Here is a 22091-nt window from a genome sequence, read left to right on the forward strand (position 1 = left end):
GGCTGCCACAGCGGGTGCTCGGATTCCCAATCTATGACCATGAATGTTGGGGCGGTCGTAAGTGCCAATGGGTCGAGCTGCTCGCTGTTGGTTTTGAGGTATATCTCCCATATCAGTACTCAATCTCTGCAAGTGAGCCTGTTGCTCTTCTTCTCTTCTATTTCTAGCACACTCTCTCTCTAAAGCTCTGATGTCTGCAGCTATTGGAACTAGGTTTGATGGACCCCTGCTCCTCAAGTTCATACACCTGTAGATTAGAGGGAGGTGAAGAAAGAGAATCAGTAACAAAAGAAAATAAAAATGACTTAGTCTCAAGCAAGTGACTAAATCTCAATGTTCAAATCTACTCAGAATTTGGCAACGGCGCCAATTTGATGTTAGGAGTTTTCAAGGCTCCTAAGACAAATGTTGTAGTATAGAAGATTGTCGAACCAGTTCTGAGGGATATCAAAGCACTGAGAATGCAAGTACTCACTTAATCTAAGTGCAACCAATGATTTAGATGGGTTTTAAACTATGACTAATTAAAAGCAATAACAAATGATACTTTCTTGACTAAGGGAAAAGAGAACTCATGGGCATAGGGATTAGACCTTGGGTGATCAAGTATCGAACTAAGGATGGCAAATGATCAATCAAACTATCAACCTTAAGCCTAGACACAATTCTAAGCAAGCTCTATGTCTAGATGAATGCTCATTTGCTAACATATCTCAAACATCAAATGTCTTTGGTTGAATAATATGAAAGCAATCATTACTAACAAGTCTATTAGCTATCTTAGCACCTTTAACAACAAATGTCTTTGGCAAAGTATACTAAAAGCCTAGGAGAGTTGTCTCGGGCATTTCATCGAACACCTTTCGGGTGAGAAATGCCTAAGGATCAACAACTGAGTGGCCAACTCAGAAGATGCATTATGATTACTCTACTAGCAAGGAAATATGAATGATCTACACTAAAACATCCTAGCTCTAACCTAATCACCCTTAATCTCCCTAACCCATGAATTCAAAAGGTGATTACTCACTAATCTCCATGATTCCTCTTAAACCCATATTGGATTTCAGATTAACCATGTAGAGAAATAGATAAGAAATCAACAAGAACACAAGAACATAACAAATCAAAATCCAAGAGATGGACTTCTCAAGAGAGTTCTTGTGTATTTCTCAATAGATCCAAAAGATAAAAGATAATCTGCCTCTGGTGGCTACAAAAGATGTTTAAAACATAGGTTTTAGAAATGTAAAACGTGCATAATGAAATGACCAAAAGGCCCTTGAGAAATCATAAGTTCGAGTGAAATTGAGACGCGCAGCGACCTCGGCTCGTCGCTCCGACAAGTCGCTCCAGGCTTCGGGAGCGACCTCGCTGGGTCGCTGCGAGAGGTCGCTCCGAGAGCGATTTCTTGTCTCCGGGAACCAAGATGGCGAGCGACTTCTCCCTGTCGCTCTGGACAGGTCGCTCCAAGCTTCGGGAGCGACCTCGCTGGGTTGCTGCGAGAGGTCGCTCCGAGAGCGAGTTGTGTGTCTCCGGACGTGAAAACGCGAGCGACTTTGTGCAGTCGCTCCAACGGGTCGCTCTGGATCGGGAGCGACCTTGGTAGGTCGCTCTGAGAGGTCGCTCCAGGGTCATCTAAGACTGTTCGGAGTAATGAGAACGTGAGCGACTTCATGGCGTCGCTTTAGGAAGGTCGCTCTGAGAAGTGAGACACAGCGACTTCGTGATGTCGCTCCGGGAGGTCGCTCCCATGCTCGGTTCGTCCAATGGTCACCTTTTCACCTCTTTTGAGCTCCAAATAACCTCATGTGGTACTCCAGTACCTAATAGAGACTCATGTATGCAAAATGCAACCTAAACATGTCTGAATCCTAATCTATATGATGAAAATGCTCATGGATGAATGGATAAAACAATGCAAATATGCAAGATATCAATTATGACTAACTTGAGACACATATATTTTCTTAAATATAATATTATATATAACAAAAAAAAGTTTAAGCCATTTAAAATACAAATGAAGAAAAAAAAAAGAAAAACAAGCATGAATAAAACATTTAGAAAAATTGCATTTCATATTTTTATAACATATAGAAGTGAATCTTGTAAATCAACCAGCTCAACATTTTAATTTTCATTTGCTTTGTATCAGCTGATACAGTAGGCTTATGTTTTTTTTTTTTTTTGGCTTTTGTATCTCAATTCATTATATATTAATGAATTGCTTATTCTCAACTTTGTTATTTTTGAACATAAGTGTTAGATGATAATTAAAAACGAACATATTATATGTAAATAATTAAACTGATAAGAGTACTGTAAATTATATTTTGTTTATATTCTCTCGTTTTTCTACAATTCTTTTACAGTTTTTTGGTATGAATGTTTTTCAATCTAATACACTAATGTATATCATTTACAAAAAAAAATGATTTTTTTTATAAGCCACATTCATTTTAAAATGGTATTCATGGCATAGAACTATATAACATATTCTTTTTTTTTTCTTTTTTTGTCAGCAACTATATAACATATTTAAAAATGACATTTATAACAAAATAACATATTTTAAACCCGCGGATTGGCTCGCAAAACCGCTTAGCTAGACAGGTCGGGCTTGGACATATATATATAAACCGCAATCTGCAGTGGACCAACCCAGTCCATAGAATAATTGAATCCACTGCGGGTTGGGTTACTTGGACCCGGGTTGACCCGTCTGACATCTCTACTCACACCAATAAACCTGAAAATAGAATTAATTATAGATTAAAAACTCTATGTTGGTGGAAGTTCCTTAGTCCAGTGGTTTATTAAGCGTTCATTAATGCTTCTACATCCGAAGGTCTGGAGTTCAAACCCCCAGAAAACGCAAATTATGCATATTATGGAGAAAAATGATTACAAGAAGTCTTCAGCATGGCGCATGGCGTATTATCGAACATGGATCTCATAGGGCGGCTCGGAGTGACACAGTCAGACGTGTATTCTCATCTGGTGGTAGAATTGTCGGCTGTAAAATCGTCTATGTAATATTTTTTAAGCGTATTATCGAACATGGATCTCATAGGGCGGCTCGGAATGATACAGTCAGACGTGTATTCTCATCTGCTGGTAGAATTGTCGGCTATAAAATTGTCTATGTAATATTTTTTAGCGTTGTAATAACATAATTAACCAGACGTTAAAAAAAAACTCTACGTTTGGGAAATTAAAATCATCTTGCAAGTTATGACCAAAATCATTGACTAGTCACTGCACAGCACAGCATATATTCAATGTACCAATTCTTATGGAAATATATATTCTCTCAGATAAAAACATAATATCTTTCCTTTTCAACTGCGAAACCGAAACACTTGAATTCGAAGACATTAATTCTGTATATACACAATGATGACCAGTGAAAAGATAATATATTAGAGAGAATGGTGAAGTTGATTAGGACTTTGCCCTGAAACATCCTTCTCTCCGGTATGAAACTAAAAAACTCAATTTACTTTGTTTATATATCTCTTAACATTTGCTTAGTTCTTGAAAATACTGCTTATAATAGTTTGGTTTTCAAGTAGAGTGAGATTCATCGAGATTAGGAATCGATTTTCTGCTATAAATGTATTATTTCTTTAGATGCTTGCAAAGACGAAAAAAACTGCGTTTGATATATTAGTCTCGGTGTTCATCTTGTTTTCGTGAAGTTTTCTTTTACTCTTATGCATATATGATCCTTTTCGATACACTACAACATACTGGTGTGTTATTTTTGTCTTGCAGTTGATATCTGTAAGATTTGAGACAAAGTGAATCTTATAAGAATGGGAGATGAGCCAAGGTTTAGTGAGAAATGGGATTTCAGAAGGCAGGAGAACAACTTTGATGATGATTCTTCAAGCGACGATCCGGATTCATATTCAACTCACGAACCGATTATTCATAACACAGATCCTGTTCTTGACTCTAATCATCTAGACAATGGAACAAAAACAGTGTCTACGGAGCAACCAGTGAAAACCCGGAAGAGAAGGAGCAAGAAAGATGAGAGTAAACCTGAGAAAGCTAAACAAGTAAGGAAAAGGAAACCGAAAACTGTTTGTGCAGAGGAGAATACGAAGAAAAAGGAAACGGTAATGGAGACGGATGAAGTTGGAATGTTTATGAAGACGTTGCTTGATGATCTTACAGCTTCGAGAGAGAGCTTGATGAATTGGATGAACACTGAATTGAATGGATCATCGGATCAACATGTTGTGTCTCGACCACCTCCGAAGAAGAGAGCGGTTGCTGCGGGACCAGCGAAGAAGAGGAGAACGAAGACAAAAGGACAAGAGGAGGGCAGTGAAAAACAGAGGAAACAGGACGAGATTTGTCAAAGGATGAACAAACCTAAAGAGAAGGGTTCAGAGGTTGTGCAGAACGGTGGAGATCAAGCTCAACAACTTGATTATGATGTTGGAACGTTGGATATGTTTCTCAGGAGCGGTCATGAACAAGGACAACAAGGTATTGTTGCGCAAACCGAGATCGAAAATGCGACAGCCATGGATGAGAAGAAGAGTGTTGTTTTGGCCATTGAAGCTCCAAAGCTAAGACAGAGACAAAAGAAGACGAGAGAAGCCAACACCATCAAAAACAGATCCGAAACAAAGAAAGATGATAACTTTGCGATACCCTATGTGCCACAGCTGTCTTCATCGCCAACGTTGCAGAGCTTTCCGGTAGGTTCTTCGTTGTTTCCTTCCCCAAGCCAAGGGGTTACTTCTTTAGCAAGCAACAACAGCTACCAACCGATGCAACCACCGGTAGTACCTCAGTTCTCTGATCTCTATGAATTCCAGACAGGATTCGCAGGAGGACAAGGATATGACAAGAGTTCTCCGTTTCACAACAATGGTTACTTTTCTGGTTTTCCGGCAGCTTCCCAACCTAATCTGATGGCACAAGTGAATCATACGACTTATTCGCAGCAGAGAGATAACAATAATATGTTTGGAGAACTGCAAATGGTTGTTGGAGCAATACCATATTCGGGTAGCAGATTTCATGAATCCGAAGTGGGTAACGGTAATAACATCCTCTCCGACTACAAAACTAGCTCAGGTAGATAAACATCTGTTACAGAGACGAGAGTAACAATTATTATCTACCGGTAGAGATGGACCTCAGTGACTGACTTGTGTTCAAAGACGCAACAAAAATGGGACTTGAAGTGTAAACTGTTGTTCACATGTTGTCTAGTTTTCAGGGACATCGCAAACAGAAAAAGGATTTCTAGTTCTTTCAGGTCTCATACTCATTGTCCCTAACAAATTAAAATTTTCTGTTTCTTTTTTTTCTTTTGGTTGGCAACAAATCATCGGTCTAAGCTTCTCTCTAATATATACATAGAGTTTTACAAACCTTATCAATCAAAATTCCATCCACTTCTCAGACACGAAAACCAAAAAGTATTCTCTCCAAGAGTAACTCTATAATGAATTCTCTGGCCACATAAGACTGACGACGACCCTCAACCAGAACACTAAAACAATCAAAACCTCAGACGCTTGGAGCCTAAAAGGTGGTTAAGCACTCTATGTCTTAGAACCACGTCCAAACGATCTGACGCCTGAGATACAACATTATATGAAACATGTTTTTTCATAGGCCACAACAGTAAGCTCTTAAACTTGGCTTCAAATCAAGCTTCTAATATAAGCCAAAGCTACTATTAATCAATACTTTCCCATCACCCAAGCGACTCCTAGCAAATCTTTATTCTTAGACCAAGAAAGGCCTATGTTTCACTTGAACCATTCCTCCTGTGGACAACCTTCCCAAGTTTTGCCCTCCTCCACACCTTCTATTCTAAAGTTTAAGTTAGAGATTCTCCCTACACTTAGCAGCCAGGAAGTAAAAGATTATCTAATTATGTTCTCTGCCAGCCTCTTTACTTAAAAGTCAAATAGATCATCCACCAACAGATTAATTTTTATAAATATATTCTTAATCCATCGTACACTCTCATACCACCATCAAACAACCATAGATCAATTCATACTCTTACCCCCTTGATACTGGGGACATTACATCGATACTCCACGACTTGGACTCTGCCAAACCTCGATAGACTGTTGATCCTTCCGGGTCACAAACATCCTGCTCCCTCCAAACGCCAATCCAGTTATCTTGTTTCCTCCAGAACCCGCCGCGAACGAATTCTTCCTAAAAACCCTCTCCTCCAATACATCCCGGCTCGCATTCCCCACCAACCCCGTAATCACTTCAGACCAAAGCTCAATCCCACTCCCTTTACTACAAAACACATGATTCCCATAGCTCTCTATCTTACACCCAGCTCCTTTCCTCTCATTCAAGCCTCTCTTCTTCTCTTCCCCAAGACAAACCCATGGCTGATCCTTACCTCCTAAACCCCTCAAATCCATGTAGAAAACCTCCCCTGAAACCACACCCACCTTGAAAACCGCTGAGAGATTCTCCGAGACAGCGACATCAGAGAAACAATCTTCCCTCTCCTTAATCTCACAAACCATACTCCTCGACCTAACGTCCCAAAACCGCACGTGACCACTCACGCCAGACGGACTAGCGTGAGAGCCAGAGACCATCAACAAGTTACAGCTCTCAACCCATCTCAACTTATTCGAGGGGATCGCAGAATCATTTCCAGCACCGTAGACGTCGCAACGGTCGAGCTCTAAGAGAGGTAACAACGTGGAGAGATCGTACACCATAATCGAATTCGAGTTCCTTCTGCTAGATTCGAAGCTAGCGAACAGAAACTCGGAGGAAGAGCCTACGCCTTGAACCGTCGAGCTAGCCACGGTCTCCCAGTTCAGCGTCGTCCGTACGTTTCCGCCGTTTTCGAGATCGATGATCTGCAAGCCGGGGAAGTCGGTGGCTCCGGCGGCTAAAACTCCCGGAGAGATCTCTAGAAGCGAATCCACGGCGGAGAAGCTAGTCAGCACCGTCGATTTCCGCCGTAACGACCAGTCGAAGGAGGTGATTTTGCTCCCGTGCGCCACGTGGAGACCTCCTCCGCCGTTACTCGTCGGGGCGATTGTAGACGGAGAGTCTCGGCCGTTTAATTGGAGGATGCGGGATTTGCGGAGATCGAAGGCCTCGAACTGGGACGGATTCGAGAGGGAGTCGATGAGGAAGGGCTCGATTCCGTAGTATCTGGACTCTTCGATGAGATCTCGGACGTCGAAGGAGGCTGATCTCGCGGGGAGGTTTCCCGTGCGGAGGATGTAGAGAAGGACGGAGAAGAGACCGGGATCTCGATCGACGAAACGAGTAGTAGACTCAGTGGCGAGTTGGGAGAGAAGAGAATCGGTTCCGGCTAAGGTTAAGGTTTGTTTCGTCGTCTGGAAGATTCGGCCTCCAACGTTGATGGAGATAACGTTCGGTTCATGAGCGGTGGCCGGAATATTCATCGGAGCAAATCACAAAACCTTCTGTTTGAAGAGAGAGAGAGAGAGTTATTGAAGTTAAACTTTCTAGTTTCTACTATCCAGTAAGTCAACGGTCAACGGTCACAATAAGACTATCGAACCAATAAACGGTATAAACCGGTATGACCCGTTTATCTGAAACCGAAAGAATAAACAATTCGGTACGGTATAACCCGGAACCGGCAGTTCTTCAAAAGGCAAACGGTTAAAATAAAGAAATCGAACCAATGATCGGTCTAAACAGGAACGACACGTTTATTTGAAATCGGAAAGATTTAACAATACGGTTCGGTCTAATAATGTACACAAACGTCCGGAACCGGTACATTTAAAGAGGCGAACAAACACAAAGGGAGAAACAAACAGCAGACAGATTTCACAGTTCGGCAACTTATAAGCATAAATAGAAGAAATGCATGATCGGATACATATACATAGAAAACCAAGTGGTCTACCAAATCCCGGTTTAAGGATCTGGGTTGCCTGCAATTGCAACATCATCATCATCTTCATTGTCATCAGAACCATATTCCTCTTCACTTAGCTCTTCATCGCTAGACTTATCTTCTGAACCTTCCCCTGGTTTTGCATACTTCTCACAGTATTCTGAAACCAAACATCACACAATCAAAATGACCTATCAAAGTCTGTACAATCATATTGTTATTCACCTCTTTAGTTAAATAGAACACAATGATTCTCAGAAACTTTTTATTCATCATGAACTTACTAACGAGTAAATCAAAGACGGGTTTATATAGTGTTTAATCAATCGTTCGAAGAATGTTGCATAAGCTGCGAGAGACTTACCAAAATTTCACTTCTCAAATTTTTTTTTTGGTATAATGCAGTTGCTCAGGTCTCAAATTAACTAAGCAAAAGCTATAATCGATGAACTAAGAAACACAAATGATTCAGAGCAACATTTAGCTTACGAATGGTAATCTCAAGAACGCACCACACGTTAACAACAAGTTCAAGATACTAACTAAAGAAAAACCTTCAAGAAACTTGACAAGTTGAAGTTTTCTTTTTTTTCTCAGAATTTCGACTAAGCTCATAACACTACAAGAGTCTGATTGAATTTACCTTTAACTCGTAGTTCATAAGTAGGACGATCACGCATCATCAATGCAGCGGCTTCTCCATTCAAAGGATCAGATGGGTTTGGATACAAAAGAAGCTGAGGAAGAAATGTCTCAAACACATTCACAAGGTCTGCAAAAATAAAGAACAAATCCAAAAAAAAACCAAAAGTTAAAACCAAAGCTTCAAAACCACTGGAATTGAATCTTTTTGACTTTGGCACTTACCAAACATAGGACTCCAAGTCTGGTTGATCACATCTAAGCAAACAGAACCGGACCTGCACAACAAAAGAGAGACAAAAAGATGTAGAAAATTCCAATAATAAATAAATAATAATGGAAAAGAATGTAACTGACAGTTCATCAACGTTAGGGTGATAAATCTTGGTAATGAAACCAACAGAAGGAGATTTGTAAGGATAAGCATCTGGAAGCTCAACCCTTATCTTCCACACTCCTCCTTCATACAGACCTTTCACCAAAACCACACAGATCAGAACAACAAAAGGAGATAATTGTTTGGTAAAACTTATCAAAACCACACACAGATCAGAACAACAAGATACGGTAATCTTAGAAATCATGGATGATTTGCAAAACCCTACCATCAATCATAAGCATCTACCAGTCTTTGATTAAGATATGAATAAAAAAAGAGAACCAAAACATACTGTCTTTGGGGCCATTGAATTCAACAAAGAACTCTTGCATGCCATCGTTGATAGTCTCCACTTTATAATCGCTCATCATCCTTGGAGACAAAGATCAAATCATTCAACCCCAAATCAAAATTAACTTTTTTGAAGCAAAACCCACAAATCAAAATAATCTAAAAAGGGGAAAAGTAGTATAAGAAAATTACAGCTTCATCATATCCATTTCTCTACGTTTGCTCGGCGAAGACATCTCTTCTTCTAGGTGTGTCTTTGTTCTTCCCGGATTGAGTGAAGATGATGAAAATAAGGTGTGAGAGAAAAAAACTGAAAAAGGATATATATTTTTATTTCTTTTTAAAAAAGTATTTTTTTCACGAACGCCGATGATGAAGTGAAGCGAAGACCGTATCCTTTAAGATAGAGATCAGGACAACTTGTTCTGTCGGTAAAATGCTGTGTGTGATTCAGTTTCAGTGATACTAATTTTTTGCTTTTCAGTTTTACCTCCTCCCAAAGTAACTAGTATTAAAGTAGATGCAATATTTCATTAATGTTTCAGATCCATTTTTAATTAGAACTTTACATATTCACGAAATTATATACTTCACAGATTCTCATAAATTAATCATACTATAAATAATACTAAAGAAAATTGACATAATTTATCATGACTACATAGACATTTTTTATCTTCTTATTCTTGCCGAAGTAGACGTTTTTTTGGGATAAGTACGTGTACGAGAACTATGCTGGCTACTGTCAGATCTTATTTTCAATAATCTAACCAATCGAGTAGTTTTATTGACTTTCTGTAACATTTAAGCAAATCTATTACATTAAACAAGTTGAGACAATTATATATACGCCAAAATACGCTAAGGTTTTCGGGAATGTAAATCCGCTAAGATTTAAAAAACACACACACTACAAGTATTTTATCATATTACAATACGGTAAAAACTAAGTAAATAAGCACTAAACTGATCCCTAACCGTAATAACCCAATTCCATTTTGATTACTATATTTTTTAAACCCATGAAAAGAAACAGAATCAAACCCATTTGAAACCACAACTTAAACACTACCAAAGAGAGAACCTATACAAAAATCAAACTAGAACATATACAATAACAAGAGCTTCGGTGTTTTTTTTTTGTTTATTCACAGAGGCGAATCTTAAAGCATAATAAACCCCTAAATACTTATCTTTAATAGTCTTTGTAGATGACTTCAAACGTCTGTACAAGCACAGATATATATCAACACTAATGTGTAATTTGCAACTTGTGAATCAAGAACGTTACTGTTGTGTATTTTCTTACCATCTTTCTTTTCTTTTCTTTATGTTTCTTAGTTTTGTTTTTTTGGGGATTCAGAGCCGAAACGAGTCTTCTAAGCTGTGGGTACTTGCAGGTTGCTAGTCGAGGGGAGAGTCAAACACCATTTCCTGCAAAAACAAACGGGTCCTCACTAAGACACAGCCCGGGAAGTAGATCGAAAATGTCGGAGCAGACACAGCACCAAAGACATACCTTGTTGCAGACGGGGCAAGTTTCACTTCTCTCCATCCATTCTAGAATGCACGCCAGGTGAAAATGGTGCTCACATTTGGCTAGAAGCTTTGGGTTATCCATATCATATTCTGAATCAATAACAAAGACAAGATATATAAACCATTCACATTCATATAAAGTGATATTTATGTCTTGGAGATGTACAGAAGGTAAAAAGACATTACCTTCCAAACAAATGGGACAATCCTCCTCTTCCTCTATTGGAACAAAGACGTCTTTGGATAGCTTCTTGGGGTCTATATCTTCTTCAGTAGATTCAAGATCAATCTCTGTCTGTAGTTTGCTTTCTGTTTCTTTACACGGGCATGTAGTAGCTGGAACCCCGAGAGTGATACCATCGACTGTTTCTTGAGCTGGCTCAGTATTAGCGGTTTCAACTGAAACCTCTCTTATATCAACACACGCAGCCTCTTCACCGTTTTCTGGATTTTGAGGAACGCGTATAGCCACATCGAAAGGAATAGGGAGTGGTGGTGGTATGTAAGCATTAGGAGATGAAGTCTCTAAGTTTGTGTCAACTACAACAACACCAGAGGAGATTGCAGAGGAAGTTCTGTTAAGAGCGGTAGACAAAGGAACACGCTCTTCTGTTGCTCTCGGATACTGCAGAGACAAGACAAAAACCTGTTATTAACAAACAACTCTATCTTGTGATAAGAAAATCAATTCCCATATGAATAGAGTGATTATTTGCAGAGTATCTTCACAAGAACACATAAATAATAAAAGAGGGAGGTAGGAAGAAGTATGAGGAAACTAACGTAATAGTAGGGAGGTCCATTATCAAGATCAGCTCTTCGTGAAGAACAACAACAGCAGCCTCCCATTATGTTTTCTTGTGTTCTTTATCAAAATTCCAAAAACCGAAGACTCTTCATCTATGCTAACCTACAAGGAGTGTAAAAGGACAGAAAACAAATTAGATTCTGATGAAATGATCCGCCAGAAACTGAAACAAGCTATGTTGTTTTTAATATCAGTTTCAGCTGTCTACACAGGTTTACAATGGTAGCAACGATAACGACATTTACACCTCTGTATAACCACACCAAGCGAGCAAAAGACTATCATCACACAAATAAAAGAGTCCAAAGCTACAAAAAAAAAAAAGTAATCCAATTACAAGAACATGGAGAAAATGATTCGAGATTAAGCCTAATTTGAATCTACTGAATCAGGAGAAGGCCAATTTTGCAATATACATAGCACCATCAATTCAACACATGAGTAAATTTTATACTAAACCCCAAAAGCCACTAGAAACTCTACTCAAACTCAACTCGTACAAGAAAGAAAATAACCAGGGTAGCTACGGCGTTTCACAATCCCCCAAGCTCCGTAAACCTTATCAAAATAATCAATCAACACCAGAATTTCAGAACCTAGCAAGACCAAAAACGGATCTAAACAGTCAAAACCCACACGAAATCAGCTTCTAAGACGATATATAGAGAGATTCAACAAAGAGTGAAAAAATTGAATAATCAGTAGCAAGCACGATCAAAGAGCATACAGGAGGAACCGATCACCTTTCTCGAGATTGAATCGGGAAGAGGAAGTTCAAAATCTCAAAACCAAAGAGAGAGAGAGAGTTTTCACTTTTTCTCTCGGGAGAAACCTTTATTTTTCGTCCCCTCTCTGCTTTTGCGCTGCTGTGTTGTTTATCGTGCGCTCTATCAAACTGACTTTCCTTCGCAAAAATACAACACTCGCCTCTTATTAAAATATTCATTTATTCATTCCCTACTTTTAAAACTGATATATTTTTGGGCAATTCACTCTAATAATCTTTTTAATTTTTTGTCACAAAAATAACCTAAAAAATATAAAATGACTTAAACAAAAAAAATAAATATAAAATGATCAAAATAGTATCTTTTATTTTAGAATTTATGATATTCTTTTATTTTTAAAATTTTGAAATATCATCCCAAAACCCTATCCTTTAACCCTAAACTTTAACCAATTAATCCTAAACTCCACCACTTAACTCTAAACTCTAAGATCTAGATTAATTAATTATAGGCATATAAGTGTATATTTACTTCTTTAGTGAAACATTTTGATCTTTAGGGTTTATTTTTGTGACAAAATTTTTTTAACGCTATTTTAGAAATTTTTTCTATATTTTTATATACTCACCAAATGTATTTTTATTTACATCTTACTAATTATTATTGTTCATAATAAACATGCTACAACATAAAATTTATAATATGATTGTTTATGCCCAAAAAAAGAAATTTTAAATCATAATCATATAATTAAAACTAAAATTAGGTTAAAAGAATGGGCTCTTCAATAGTAAGACAAGACACATATAAACTATTTTGGAGGTGACCAAACTAATGTTTCTCTCTTTTAATGAAAATGTTAGACCATATCCAATGTTTTCTTCTATTTTTTCAATAATAAAACTGAGTTTTAACTCTAATAGAACTCTATTTTAGTGTAGAAAATAGAATGATAACCAAAAATAAACAACTATTAGTGTGGAAAATAGAATGATTCATGAGTTCAACCTTATTAGCAAAACAACTATGGAGGGTGGTCCAATACCCTGATTCGTTGGTGGCTAGGGTACTGAGGGGGAGATATTACAGAAAGAGTTCGCCTTTAAGAGCAATAGTAGTACATAGTCCTTCGTATGTGTGGACTAGTATCTCAGCAGCGAGAAAGCTCTTATTATTGGGTATCATATAGAAGACACACTCAGGATATGAGGTCAAGGTCTGGGAGGACCCTTGGATCCCTACAACACCAGCTAGACCGGCTAGGCTCTTAGCTTCAGTCTTGCATCCGAACATGAGAGTTAGCGACTTTATCAATCAGGAAACGAAAGAATGGGATGTTGGATTGCTGGAGAGTTACGTGGTCGCTGAAGACATACCTCTCATAAGAAGTTTAGTCATAAGCTCTACTCATAGACGTGACATTTTCTGTTGGAATGATCCGAAGAATGGTCTGTACACGGTTAAATCAGGATACTGGGTAACTCGTAATTTATTGCGATGTGAGGAGGAGAAGGAGATTTTAGAACTCTGTATAACCAAGCTCCAAGCATTTGCTTGGAAGATAAAAGCTCCACAGAAAATTCACCATCTTATATAGCAATTGATAACATGTCATGTGGCAGTAACAAAAAACCTTGATAAGACGTAATATGAAGTGCGATAACTACTGTCCAAGATGTGGTGAACCAGAAGAATCTGTTACTCATGCGATATTTGAGTGTCCGCCTGCTTTACAAGTTTGGGCTCTATCTTCAACGCCAACGAGTTCAGATATTTTCACTGTCTCGAGTATCTATGCTAATATGGATTACCTCTTCTGGAGGAAGAACATTATTGTCGGGCCAGACTTAGATAGGGATTCATATCCCTGTATAATCTGGTATATTTAGAAGACTAGGAACGATAAACTTTTTAGGGGCATAGACAGAGACCCTATGGAGCTTGTGCACTATGCAGAGAGTGAGTGTCAAGCCTGGTTCAATGCGAATGCGATGATTCCACTGACTGTACATGAGCATAGTAGTGACCAATCTCAAGTTATAAGCTTGAGTAATATTTGTCTAATAAATGGATCATAGACATCTACATCACAGTTCAGCGGGAGTGGATGAGCTTGGATAGACAGTTTGGGGAATGCTCAACTTATGGGGAAACAGAATTATATACGACGAGAGTTTCCTCTGCACACTGAAGTAGAAGCATTAAGATGGGCGATAGAGAGCATGCTACAATACTCGACACGTCAGAGCTTCGGAACATACTGCAAAGATCTCATCGCAATGATTAAAGAACCACAAGCTTGGTCTAGTTTTGCAACATAATTGGAGAGGATTGAGACTTTGCAGATATGCTTTTCGGAATTCAAGATTAGCCATGTTCCACGAGTACAAAATCGGACCTGGGACTTCCTAGCTAGGACGACAAGATCTTTCCATATAGACCTTTTGATCGTTCTATTCCGTCTGGTTACCCACACCATCTCAAACTTGAGTAATAGAATAATCTATCGATGTCAAAAAAAAAACAAAAAAAAAACAACTTATTCTATATATATAGAGTAAATTCATTTTTTACTCAATTATAAAGTAGAAAATAGAATATCACTAAAATATTTTTACTCTAAACTCTATTTTAGTGTAAAAAATAAAATAAGGTCTTGTCCTAATCATCTTTCATCAGATTACTATCATATGCTCAATTCAAGACCTGCATATGTTGGTCACAAATTAAGAATGTCTCTTTGTTTTGGTGAAAATTCAATTAAATGTATTATATACATCTTAAAACACTATTATCGATTCATCTGCTTTCTACAGTTGTATCAGAATATGCTTCTGACTCAGCTTATAACTCTACAACACATGAGGATTTTATAAAAAAGATGGACTTGTCAAATCAGCTACTGGAATTCCATCCTGAATAAAACTATAGATGAAGATGAGGAAGCTCACAAAAAGAATTGAAAAGGATGCTTGGATTGCAGTTCAAAGTAGGATGACATCATCACCTACATTCAAAGGTGAGGATGACACAGATGTGGGTGCAAAGGAAAAAAAATCTGTGTGGACTGATGATGATGAGGAAAAGAAAGAAAGGAAAAGCTTTGTCTGAAATTTCCAAAGGAGTGAATGGAAACGAGATTCAAATGTATTCCATGTTGGGAAGAGAATCAGCTAGGAGGTGTGGAATTATCTGAAGAATGCTTAAAAAGAAACCTCAAATATGAAGAGATCCAAACTCAGTAAAGTTTATAACAGCTCTGTTCTTTTCATTAACGCCGCGATCAGCGTCAGTGTCAGAAAAACATACTACGACGGAGTCAAATTTGACGGAACCGTAGCCGTTTCATTCTTTGCCGATTGCCGCGCGACTGAAAAAGCAAGACGTAGCTAACGCTAAAACTTTCGGCGTCCGTTTCACTCTTTGCTGATTGCTGCGCGACTGAAAACAAGTTACGTTGTTTCGCGGATGTTGTGTCAGCCATGGTTGATAAGAGTAATTTTCTTGACGCTGACGCAAGTGTCAGCGTTCGTGAAAAGAACGGAGCTAACAAGGTTTGAGACGAGAAATATAGTCAAGGTCAAAACATAGTCAAACAACAAAGTATCATTAAGTACCATATGGCAATGTATAGTATCAATTCTTTCACACAGTTTCAAATTAATGTGTAGATGATGTTGAAAAAAAAAAGAAGGTTCGTTCCGTTATACAAAATGGTAGGTGGCCCAATATGGTAATAGAAAGGCCCATAGTAAAGCCATATTTGATCCGTTATTTTAACCTTTCTTTTATAAATGCTAAGAGCCCGTCTCCTCCGCTTAACCATCTCTTCGTCGTTCACTCGTTCTCATCAAAACCAGTTACCGACTCTCTCACAGAAACCGACCCGATTCCAAATCCAAATCAGAATCTTCTCCGTCGTTCCGGCTCGATTCGACGTATAACTTACAACGGAACTCCACGCCGCCGTGGTCTCCTCTTCGTAACTTGATTGACAAAAAAAAAGCTATATATAAATCTCTGAATCGATTCAATTAAGATGGGAAACGGTAATCATCTGATTTTATTTTGGTGGTTTCTGGAATTATCCGTCAGAAAAATATATAAATGCGAACAATTGTTTTGATTGTTCAGGTGAAAGAGGAAGATCTAGCAAGAAGATGAAGTACGGTGGCAAGGTTCGTTCTTCCCCTTGGAATCAATTTTAATTAGCCTCTTTCTCTCTTTCTCAATGTTAATTCATTCACTGTATGTCAGGATGATCATAAGATGAAGAACACCCAAAATGAAGAGTACTACCTGGGTGATGATGCTGATGAAGATTCTCGTGATGGTAAAACTTTACTACGCTTCTATATATTTGGAAGAGAACGAAGAGACATTATTAATGGTTTCTTTCTTTTTATAGGCGAAGGAGAGAAGATGAATACTGATTTTAGCAAGTTGGAGTTGAAGCCAGATCATGGCAACAGACCCTTGTGGGCTTGTGCTGATGGAAGGATTTTCTTGGAAACTTTCTCTCCTCTCTACAAGCAGGCTTATGACTTCCTTATCGCAATTGCTGAGCCCGTTTGCAGGTCCTCTCACTGCTCATTTATGATTTTTTTGTTATGCATGATTCAAAGGTTTAGTGATGTCATGAGTGGTCTTTATTGGGTTGATCTTGTTTTGTTATTGCAGGCCAGAGTCGATGCACGAATATAATTTAACACCTCACTCTCTGTATGCTGCTGTTTCCGTCGGTCTTGAGACGGAAACCATCATATCCGTTTTGAATAAGCTGTCTAAGACTAAGCTACCCAAGGATATGATTGATTTCATCAATGCTTCTACTGCCAACTACGGGAAAGTGAAGCTGGTTTTGAAAAAGAATCGGTATTTTATTGAATCCCCGTTCCCTGAGGTAAGTTCACAAGCCTTACCCTCTTTTCTCTGGTCTTGTTTTATTTGGATATTGGTCTCGTGTCTCTGTTGCTAATTCTTTTCTTTAAAAACATTGATCTCAGGTGCTGAAAAAGCTTGGCAATGATGTTGTTATAAGCAAAGCTAGATTTTACGAGGTACGTTGAACTCTTCCATTTATTATATCTTTTGTCACCATTCCCGGATTATCTCAGGTTCTTGGTTTCGGTGTGTTTATTCTTAAGTTCTTTGGAACTCTGTCCAGTTGCTACATAAGACTTGATTAACCTTCTTCTTCTCATGGGATTCTTATACCATTGTGCTATCCACTGTATGTCGAACTAACTTAGACTAATTTTTTGATAGCCATACGGCGGTGATGGATTCACAGTCGGCAAAACAAGCGGTGAACTTGAAGCAGGACATGGGGAGCTGTTGAATGCAGCAGAGTTGGCAGCTGCTGCAGAAGAGAAAGAAACTCACTCGTTTGAGATAGACCCTGCACTGGTAAATTTCCTGACTATGTGTCTGAAATGGCGTCTTAATGAGTTTCGTAATGTTAGTGATCTTTACTTGGCTGGCATTGTTCATGTGTAGGTGGAGACTGTAAAGCAGCGTTGCTTGCCAAGTGAATTGAATTACCCCATGTTAGAGGAATATGACTTCAGGAACGACAACGTGAGTTTAAAAAATACACTTGAGGCCTATTTTTTCTTAACATATGATATGCACTACATGTTCATGATTGTTGAATAACTTGATTATGGTGTCTGTCAGGTTAATCCTGATCTTGACATGGAACTGAAGCCCCATGCTCAGCCGAGGCCGTACCAGGAAAAAAGTTTGAGCAAAATGTTTGGGAACGGTATAACTGTCTTCATCTCTTTTGTTTACAAAACCGCATTTGCTTAACTTGATGGGATATTTATATTTGTATGGTCCCGTGGGCTGTCATACGTCGACTGATCTAGCATTTTGCAGGACGAGCAAGATCTGGGATTATAGTGTTGCCTTGTGGTGCTGGTAAATCTCTAGTTGGTGTTTCTGCAGCTGCTCGTATAAAAAAGAGTTGTCTTTGTTTGGCTACAAATGCTGTTTCGGTGGACCAGTGGGCCTTCCAGTTCAAGCTGTGGTCTACTATAAGAGATGACCAAATATGCCGTTTCACTTCTGATAGTAAAGAGCGATTCCGTGGAAATGCTGGTGTTGTTGTGACAACTTATAATATGGTTGCCTTTGGTGGTAAACGATCCGAGGAATCAGAGAAGATCATAGAAGAAATGAGGAACAGAGAGTGGGGGTTGTTACTCATGGACGAGGTAATCAAATAGTTTTCATTGTGATTTTCTCTTTGCGGAAAAGTTATATGTTTAGCTCATGAATGCACTCAAGAATTATGGTTTTTGTAGGTGCATGTTGTTCCGGCCCAGATGTTTAGGAAAGTCATCAGTATCACAAAATCCCACTGCAAGCTAGGACTTACAGCCACCCTTGTGAGAGAAGACGAAAAGATTACAGATTTGAACTTCCTCATTGGCCCGAAACTATATGAAGCCAATTGGCTAGATTTAGTTAAAGGAGGCTTTATTGCAAATGTTCAGTGTGCTGAAGTATGGTGTCCTATGACCAAGGAATTTTTTGCAGAATATCTGAAGAAAGAGAACTCTAAGAAAAAACAGGTTCATGAATATAAGCTTGTTCTCATTTTATAATCCATTAAGTTTATGTAGTCTGGAGGATTAGAAATTTAGAATATAGTAAACATTCATATGATAGGCTTTTTTAGTGTGTAGAGCAGTAAACCACTTCAGTTGGTCTGACACGTACATATATATCTTGTCTTCTAATATCTGCAGGCACTTTATGTAATGAACCCTAACAAGTTCAGAGCGTGTGAGTTTCTTATACGTTTCCATGAACAACAACGTGGGGATAAAATTATTGTCTTTGCAGACAATCTTTTTGCTCTGACAGAGTATGCAATGAAACTCCGCAAACCGATGATTTATGGTGCAACTAGGTTCGTTAAAGAACTTTTATTGAAAACACACTTTTGCGTGATTCATTCAATTAATAAACGCTTGTTTTTTATCTGTAGCCATATCGAACGAACCAAAATTCTAGAGGCGTTTAAAACCAGTAAAGACGTGAACACCGTCTTCTTGTCAAAGGTATATTAGCATTTTTACATTTCCCTTAACTTGAAATTATAGATATCTGTTTATGTTCACAGAGGAACTTAACAATAATGGATCGGTTTCTTTTTTTGACTTCAGGTTGGTGATAACTCTATAGATATTCCTGAAGCTAATGTGATCATCCAGATTTCGTCACATGCTGGTTCTAGACGTCAAGAGGCTCAGCGTCTGGGTCGTATTCTTAGGGCCAAGGTTTGATCTCTGATATTCTTTTGCTCATCACGTTGTCTCTCCTAGTTCCTTCTTGGTTAGTTGAATCCAAGATAATTAGGTTCTTATTTCAAAAACAGGGTAAAATTGAAGATAGAATGGCTGGTGGAAAAGAAGAGTACAATGCATTCTTCTACTCACTTGTTTCTACAGATACGCAGGTATAAGGACAGACAAAAGTCGCTAGTGTAGTTTGATTTCTTATGATCTCCTGAACGCTAAATCCAAAATTTTTTTGGCAGGAAATGTATTATTCAACGAAGAGACAGCAGTTCTTGATCGACCAAGGTTACAGCTTTAAAGTTATAACAAGTCTTCCACCTGCTGATGCCGGTTCGAGCTTAAGCTACCACAGTCAAGAAGAACAGTTATCCCTTCTCGCCAAGGTTTGTTCCCTTGTTAGTTGTTATTCTTAAGCAATTTAAAGTCTTTTTATGATTTACTTTTTTTTTAAACTATCTTTTTCACATCAATGTTTTTAAACCGGACAGAAAAGCTTTTAGGTCATGGACTCATGGGTCATTACTAAGGTCATGGGTCATTACTGTTTGACCGGATTTAAACCTTTTTCATTGAATTTTATTATAAAATAAATGTTTAAACTAAATCTACATGTTTTTTTATTTATTTTACTAAAGATTTTACGAAGTTTTAATTATTAAGGTTTTCAATAAAAAATAATCTTCAAACAAATAAATACAAACCGAGAAAACAAACATAAAATCAATATTTTAACTTAAATTTTTCTTGTTACTGAATTACAAAAATTCAGAAGAACAAATCAAATATAGTGAGAAGGGTAAAAGTTTTTATTTGTGACAGCGTCCATTTTCTTAATTTCTATTATATTGGTTTAATACAAAAAATAGCTAATAGAATTTTTTCGGTAGTGGATTACAAACAACCCTTGTATTTATTCACTAACCCAGATATGTTTTTGGTTTAACTTGGTTCAACCGAAATTAAAAACACTGATCCACACAGGTGTTGAATGCTGGAGACGACTTGGTTGGTTTAGAGCAACTGGAAGAAGACACAGACGGAATGGCCCTGCAAGCGGCGAGACGGAGGAAGGGACTGATGAGTGAAATGTCGGGTGCAAAAGGATTTGTGTACCAGGAATTCAACTCTGGCCGTCACAAATCTTCTGGTCAACAATCCAGGAAGCCTAAAGACCCTACAAAACGACACCAACTCTTCAAGAAACGTTTCGTGTAACACACAAGGTAAACCAAGAAAAGGTTTCATAGCCCTCTTCTTCGCTGGCGTTTAGTTTGTTTTTGAGTTGTCATAAGCAATTGTAACTTTTTGGAGAATTTCTCTTCAGAACTTACTTTGTACTTAATTATATGTAGTGGATTTTCTTTTTGTGGCAGTTGGTTTCTTTCCTTTTTTAAAGTAGAAGTGTTACTGACAAACAAAAAGGTAAAGTGTTAACAGTGAAACAAGAAAGACATTATCATGAAACTTGGAGCACAGAAGCTAAAATGGACAAGTAATCAAAAGATGCATCTTAAAAATATTATATAAATTATTCTTTTATTTCAAAGTTAGCATAGCATAATTATTTTGTTTCAGAATTCCAAAGTAGCAAAAACTATGGTAAAACAAAGAGAAATGAAAAAAGTCATGAGGAAAGACGCCATCTTGATCGTCTCCTCTATTTCACCATAATTAAAAATATACACATCAAACTCTTAAAACGCATCAGGCCACCGGCGGTGACTGCGGTTTGAGCGGTGCAGGACAAGCGGTTCAACTGCGGTGCAGTTTTAACAGTTATAAAAACATATAGATATATGGTATATGTAAAAAAATTTGTTACTGTTAACTGCGGTGCAGGGCGGAACGGTTGTAAACATTCGAAGCCAAAGATTGTGTATTTTGTAACTGTTAACTGCGATGCAGGGCGGAACGGTTGTAAACATTCGAAGCCAAAGATTGTATATTTTGGGTGTACAAGCTCAATTTTGTAAATTAGAAAAATATTAAAAAAACCGGGCCTGTATAGCATGAATAACAACGAAGTTTTTTTTTTATAAAAAGTTCAAAAACTTTATTGTTGATATCAAAGATTGTGTATTTTGGGTGTTCTATATATTTGGCACTAGGTGTTTTACCCGCACATGCGGGCATAATCATCTTACAAATACTTATTATTTTATGTCTTATTAATCCAAAAAATTGGTATTATAAAACTCTAATTGGTGAATATGTTGAAGGAAAATTTTTTTGGTGAATTCTTCGTTCCTCAAAAATTTATACCAGTTATGTTGAAATTTTAGTTAAATTATTGAAATGTAGATCCCACTTTTTTCTTCTAAATTCCCATGGAGGAATGAATTTATAAGAAAAAAATTTCCTATGCAATTTTGATAATGAACAAATTGAACAAAAATTCATTTTATTTTTTTAATTTTTCCAATTCCTCAAATGAAATTTATTTTTATTTTGTTTATTTTTTTCATTCTTCTAATGGTCACCAACTGAA

The 22091-nt window shown here is 37.8% G+C and overlaps 5 protein-coding genes across 7 annotated transcripts; 2 read left to right on the top strand and 3 right to left on the bottom strand.

Annotated features, from left to right (window-relative positions):
• Window positions 1-1759: 1759 nt before the first annotated feature.
• LOC103864074 lies at window positions 1760-5339 on the top strand. The gene is made up of 2 exons (XM_009141836.3): window positions 1760-3480; window positions 3781-5339. The coding sequence occupies exon 2, from the start codon at window positions 3822-3824 to the stop codon at window positions 5109-5111; it is 1290 nt and encodes a 429-aa protein (XP_009140084.1). The 5' UTR covers window positions 1760-3480; window positions 3781-3821; the 3' UTR covers window positions 5112-5339.
• Window positions 4550-7496, bottom strand: LOC103864073 (BTB/POZ domain-containing protein At5g41330). 2 transcript variants are annotated; one of them, XR_004457275.1, is made up of 3 exons: window positions 6050-7496; window positions 5026-5115; window positions 4550-4934 (listed from the first exon to the last, which is right to left on the bottom strand). XR_004457275.1 is itself a non-coding variant. In XM_033289692.1 (2 exons), exon 1 carries the CDS (start codon window positions 7437-7439, stop codon window positions 6069-6071), a length of 1371 nt encoding a protein of 456 aa, XP_033145583.1. In that variant the 5' UTR covers window positions 7440-7496; the 3' UTR covers window positions 5830-5889; window positions 6050-6068. The 2 variants fall into 2 exon arrangements, 1 of the variants encoding a protein (XP_033145583.1); XM_033289692.1 differs by lacking the exons at window positions 4550-4934; window positions 5026-5115 and adding an exon at window positions 5830-5889.
• A 192-nt stretch (window positions 7497-7688) lies between these two features.
• Window positions 7689-9658, bottom strand: LOC103864075 (ubiquitin-conjugating enzyme E2 4). The gene is made up of 6 exons (XM_009141837.3): window positions 9408-9658; window positions 9217-9296; window positions 8903-9017; window positions 8771-8823; window positions 8547-8675; window positions 7689-8063 (listed from the first exon to the last, which is right to left on the bottom strand). The coding sequence occupies exons 1-6, from the start codon at window positions 9449-9451 to the stop codon at window positions 7924-7926; spliced, it is 561 nt and encodes a 186-aa protein (XP_009140085.1). The 5' UTR covers window positions 9452-9658; the 3' UTR covers window positions 7689-7923.
• Window positions 9659-10276: 618 nt separating this feature from the next.
• Window positions 10277-12501, bottom strand: LOC103864076 (probable E3 ubiquitin-protein ligase RHB1A). Of its 2 annotated transcripts, XM_009141839.3 has the most exons (6): window positions 12306-12463; window positions 12078-12158; window positions 11538-11664; window positions 10941-11379; window positions 10735-10844; window positions 10277-10649 (listed from the first exon to the last, which is right to left on the bottom strand). In XM_009141839.3, the coding sequence occupies exons 3-6, from the start codon at window positions 11601-11603 to the stop codon at window positions 10620-10622; spliced, it is 645 nt and encodes a 214-aa protein (XP_009140087.1). In that variant the 5' UTR covers window positions 11604-11664; window positions 12078-12158; window positions 12306-12463; the 3' UTR covers window positions 10277-10619. The 2 variants fall into 2 exon arrangements, with proteins under 2 accessions (XP_009140087.1, XP_009140086.1); XM_009141838.3 differs by lacking the exon at window positions 12078-12158 and having other exon boundaries at window positions 12306-12501.
• Window positions 12502-16084: 3583 nt separating this feature from the next.
• Window positions 16085-20975, top strand: LOC103864077 (general transcription and DNA repair factor IIH helicase subunit XPB1). Its single transcript, XM_009141840.3, has 17 exons — window positions 16085-16339; window positions 16425-16468; window positions 16548-16623; window positions 16699-16867; window positions 16971-17193; window positions 17297-17350; window positions 17559-17699; window positions 17790-17870; window positions 17970-18057; window positions 18174-18511; window positions 18602-18871; window positions 19049-19212; window positions 19291-19363; window positions 19469-19582; window positions 19681-19761; window positions 19843-19986; window positions 20585-20975. The coding sequence occupies exons 1-17, from the start codon at window positions 16330-16332 to the stop codon at window positions 20816-20818; spliced, it is 2304 nt and encodes a 767-aa protein (XP_009140088.1). The 5' UTR covers window positions 16085-16329; the 3' UTR covers window positions 20819-20975.
• The last annotated feature ends 1116 nt before the right edge of the window (window positions 20976-22091 follow it).

Source organism: Brassica rapa, chromosome A04, assembly GCF_000309985.2.
Source record: "Brassica rapa cultivar Chiifu-401-42 chromosome A04, CAAS_Brap_v3.01, whole genome shotgun sequence".
NCBI classification, from domain to species: domain Eukaryota; kingdom Viridiplantae; phylum Streptophyta; class Magnoliopsida; order Brassicales; family Brassicaceae; genus Brassica; species Brassica rapa.

Excerpts from the sequence above, each read along its gene's own strand:
- LOC103864077 (XM_009141840.3), top strand. Across the intron at positions 18,058-18,173 it reads GAGCAAAATGTTTGGGAACG|GACGAGCAAGATCTGGGATT; the intron begins GTATAACTGTCT and ends AGCATTTTGCAG. Across the intron at positions 18,512-18,601 it reads GGTTGTTACTCATGGACGAG|GTGCATGTTGTTCCGGCCCA; the intron begins GTAATCAAATAG and ends TGGTTTTTGTAG.
- LOC103864073 (XM_033289692.1), bottom strand. The coding sequence starts at position 7,439 with ATGAATATTCCGGCCACCGCTCATGAACCGAACGTTATCTCCATCAAC.
- LOC103864076 (XM_009141838.3), bottom strand. The coding sequence starts at position 11,603 with ATGGGAGGCTGCTGTTGTTGTTCTTCACGAAGAGCTGATCTTGATAAT. Across the intron at positions 11,380-11,537 it reads ATGGACCTCCCTACTATTAC|TATCCGAGAGCAACAGAAGA; the intron begins GTTAGTTTCCTC and ends TTGTCTCTGCAG. Across the intron at positions 10,650-10,734 it reads CTTGCCCCGTCTGCAACAAG|GAAATGGTGTTTGACTCTCC; the intron begins GTATGTCTTTGG and ends TTGTTTTTGCAG.
- LOC103864075 (XM_009141837.3), bottom strand. The coding sequence starts at position 9,451 with ATGTCTTCGCCGAGCAAACGTAGAGAAATGGATATGATGAAGCT. Across the intron at positions 8,824-8,902 it reads CACCCTAACGTTGATGAACT|GTCCGGTTCTGTTTGCTTAG; the intron begins GTCAGTTACATT and ends TTTGTTGTGCAG. Across the intron at positions 8,676-8,770 it reads GACTTGGAGTCCTATGTTTG|ACCTTGTGAATGTGTTTGAG; the intron begins GTAAGTGCCAAA and ends TTATTTTTGCAG.
- LOC103864074 (XM_009141836.3), top strand. The coding sequence starts at position 3,822 with ATGGGAGATGAGCCAAGGTTTAGTGAGAAATGGGATTTCAGAAGGCAG.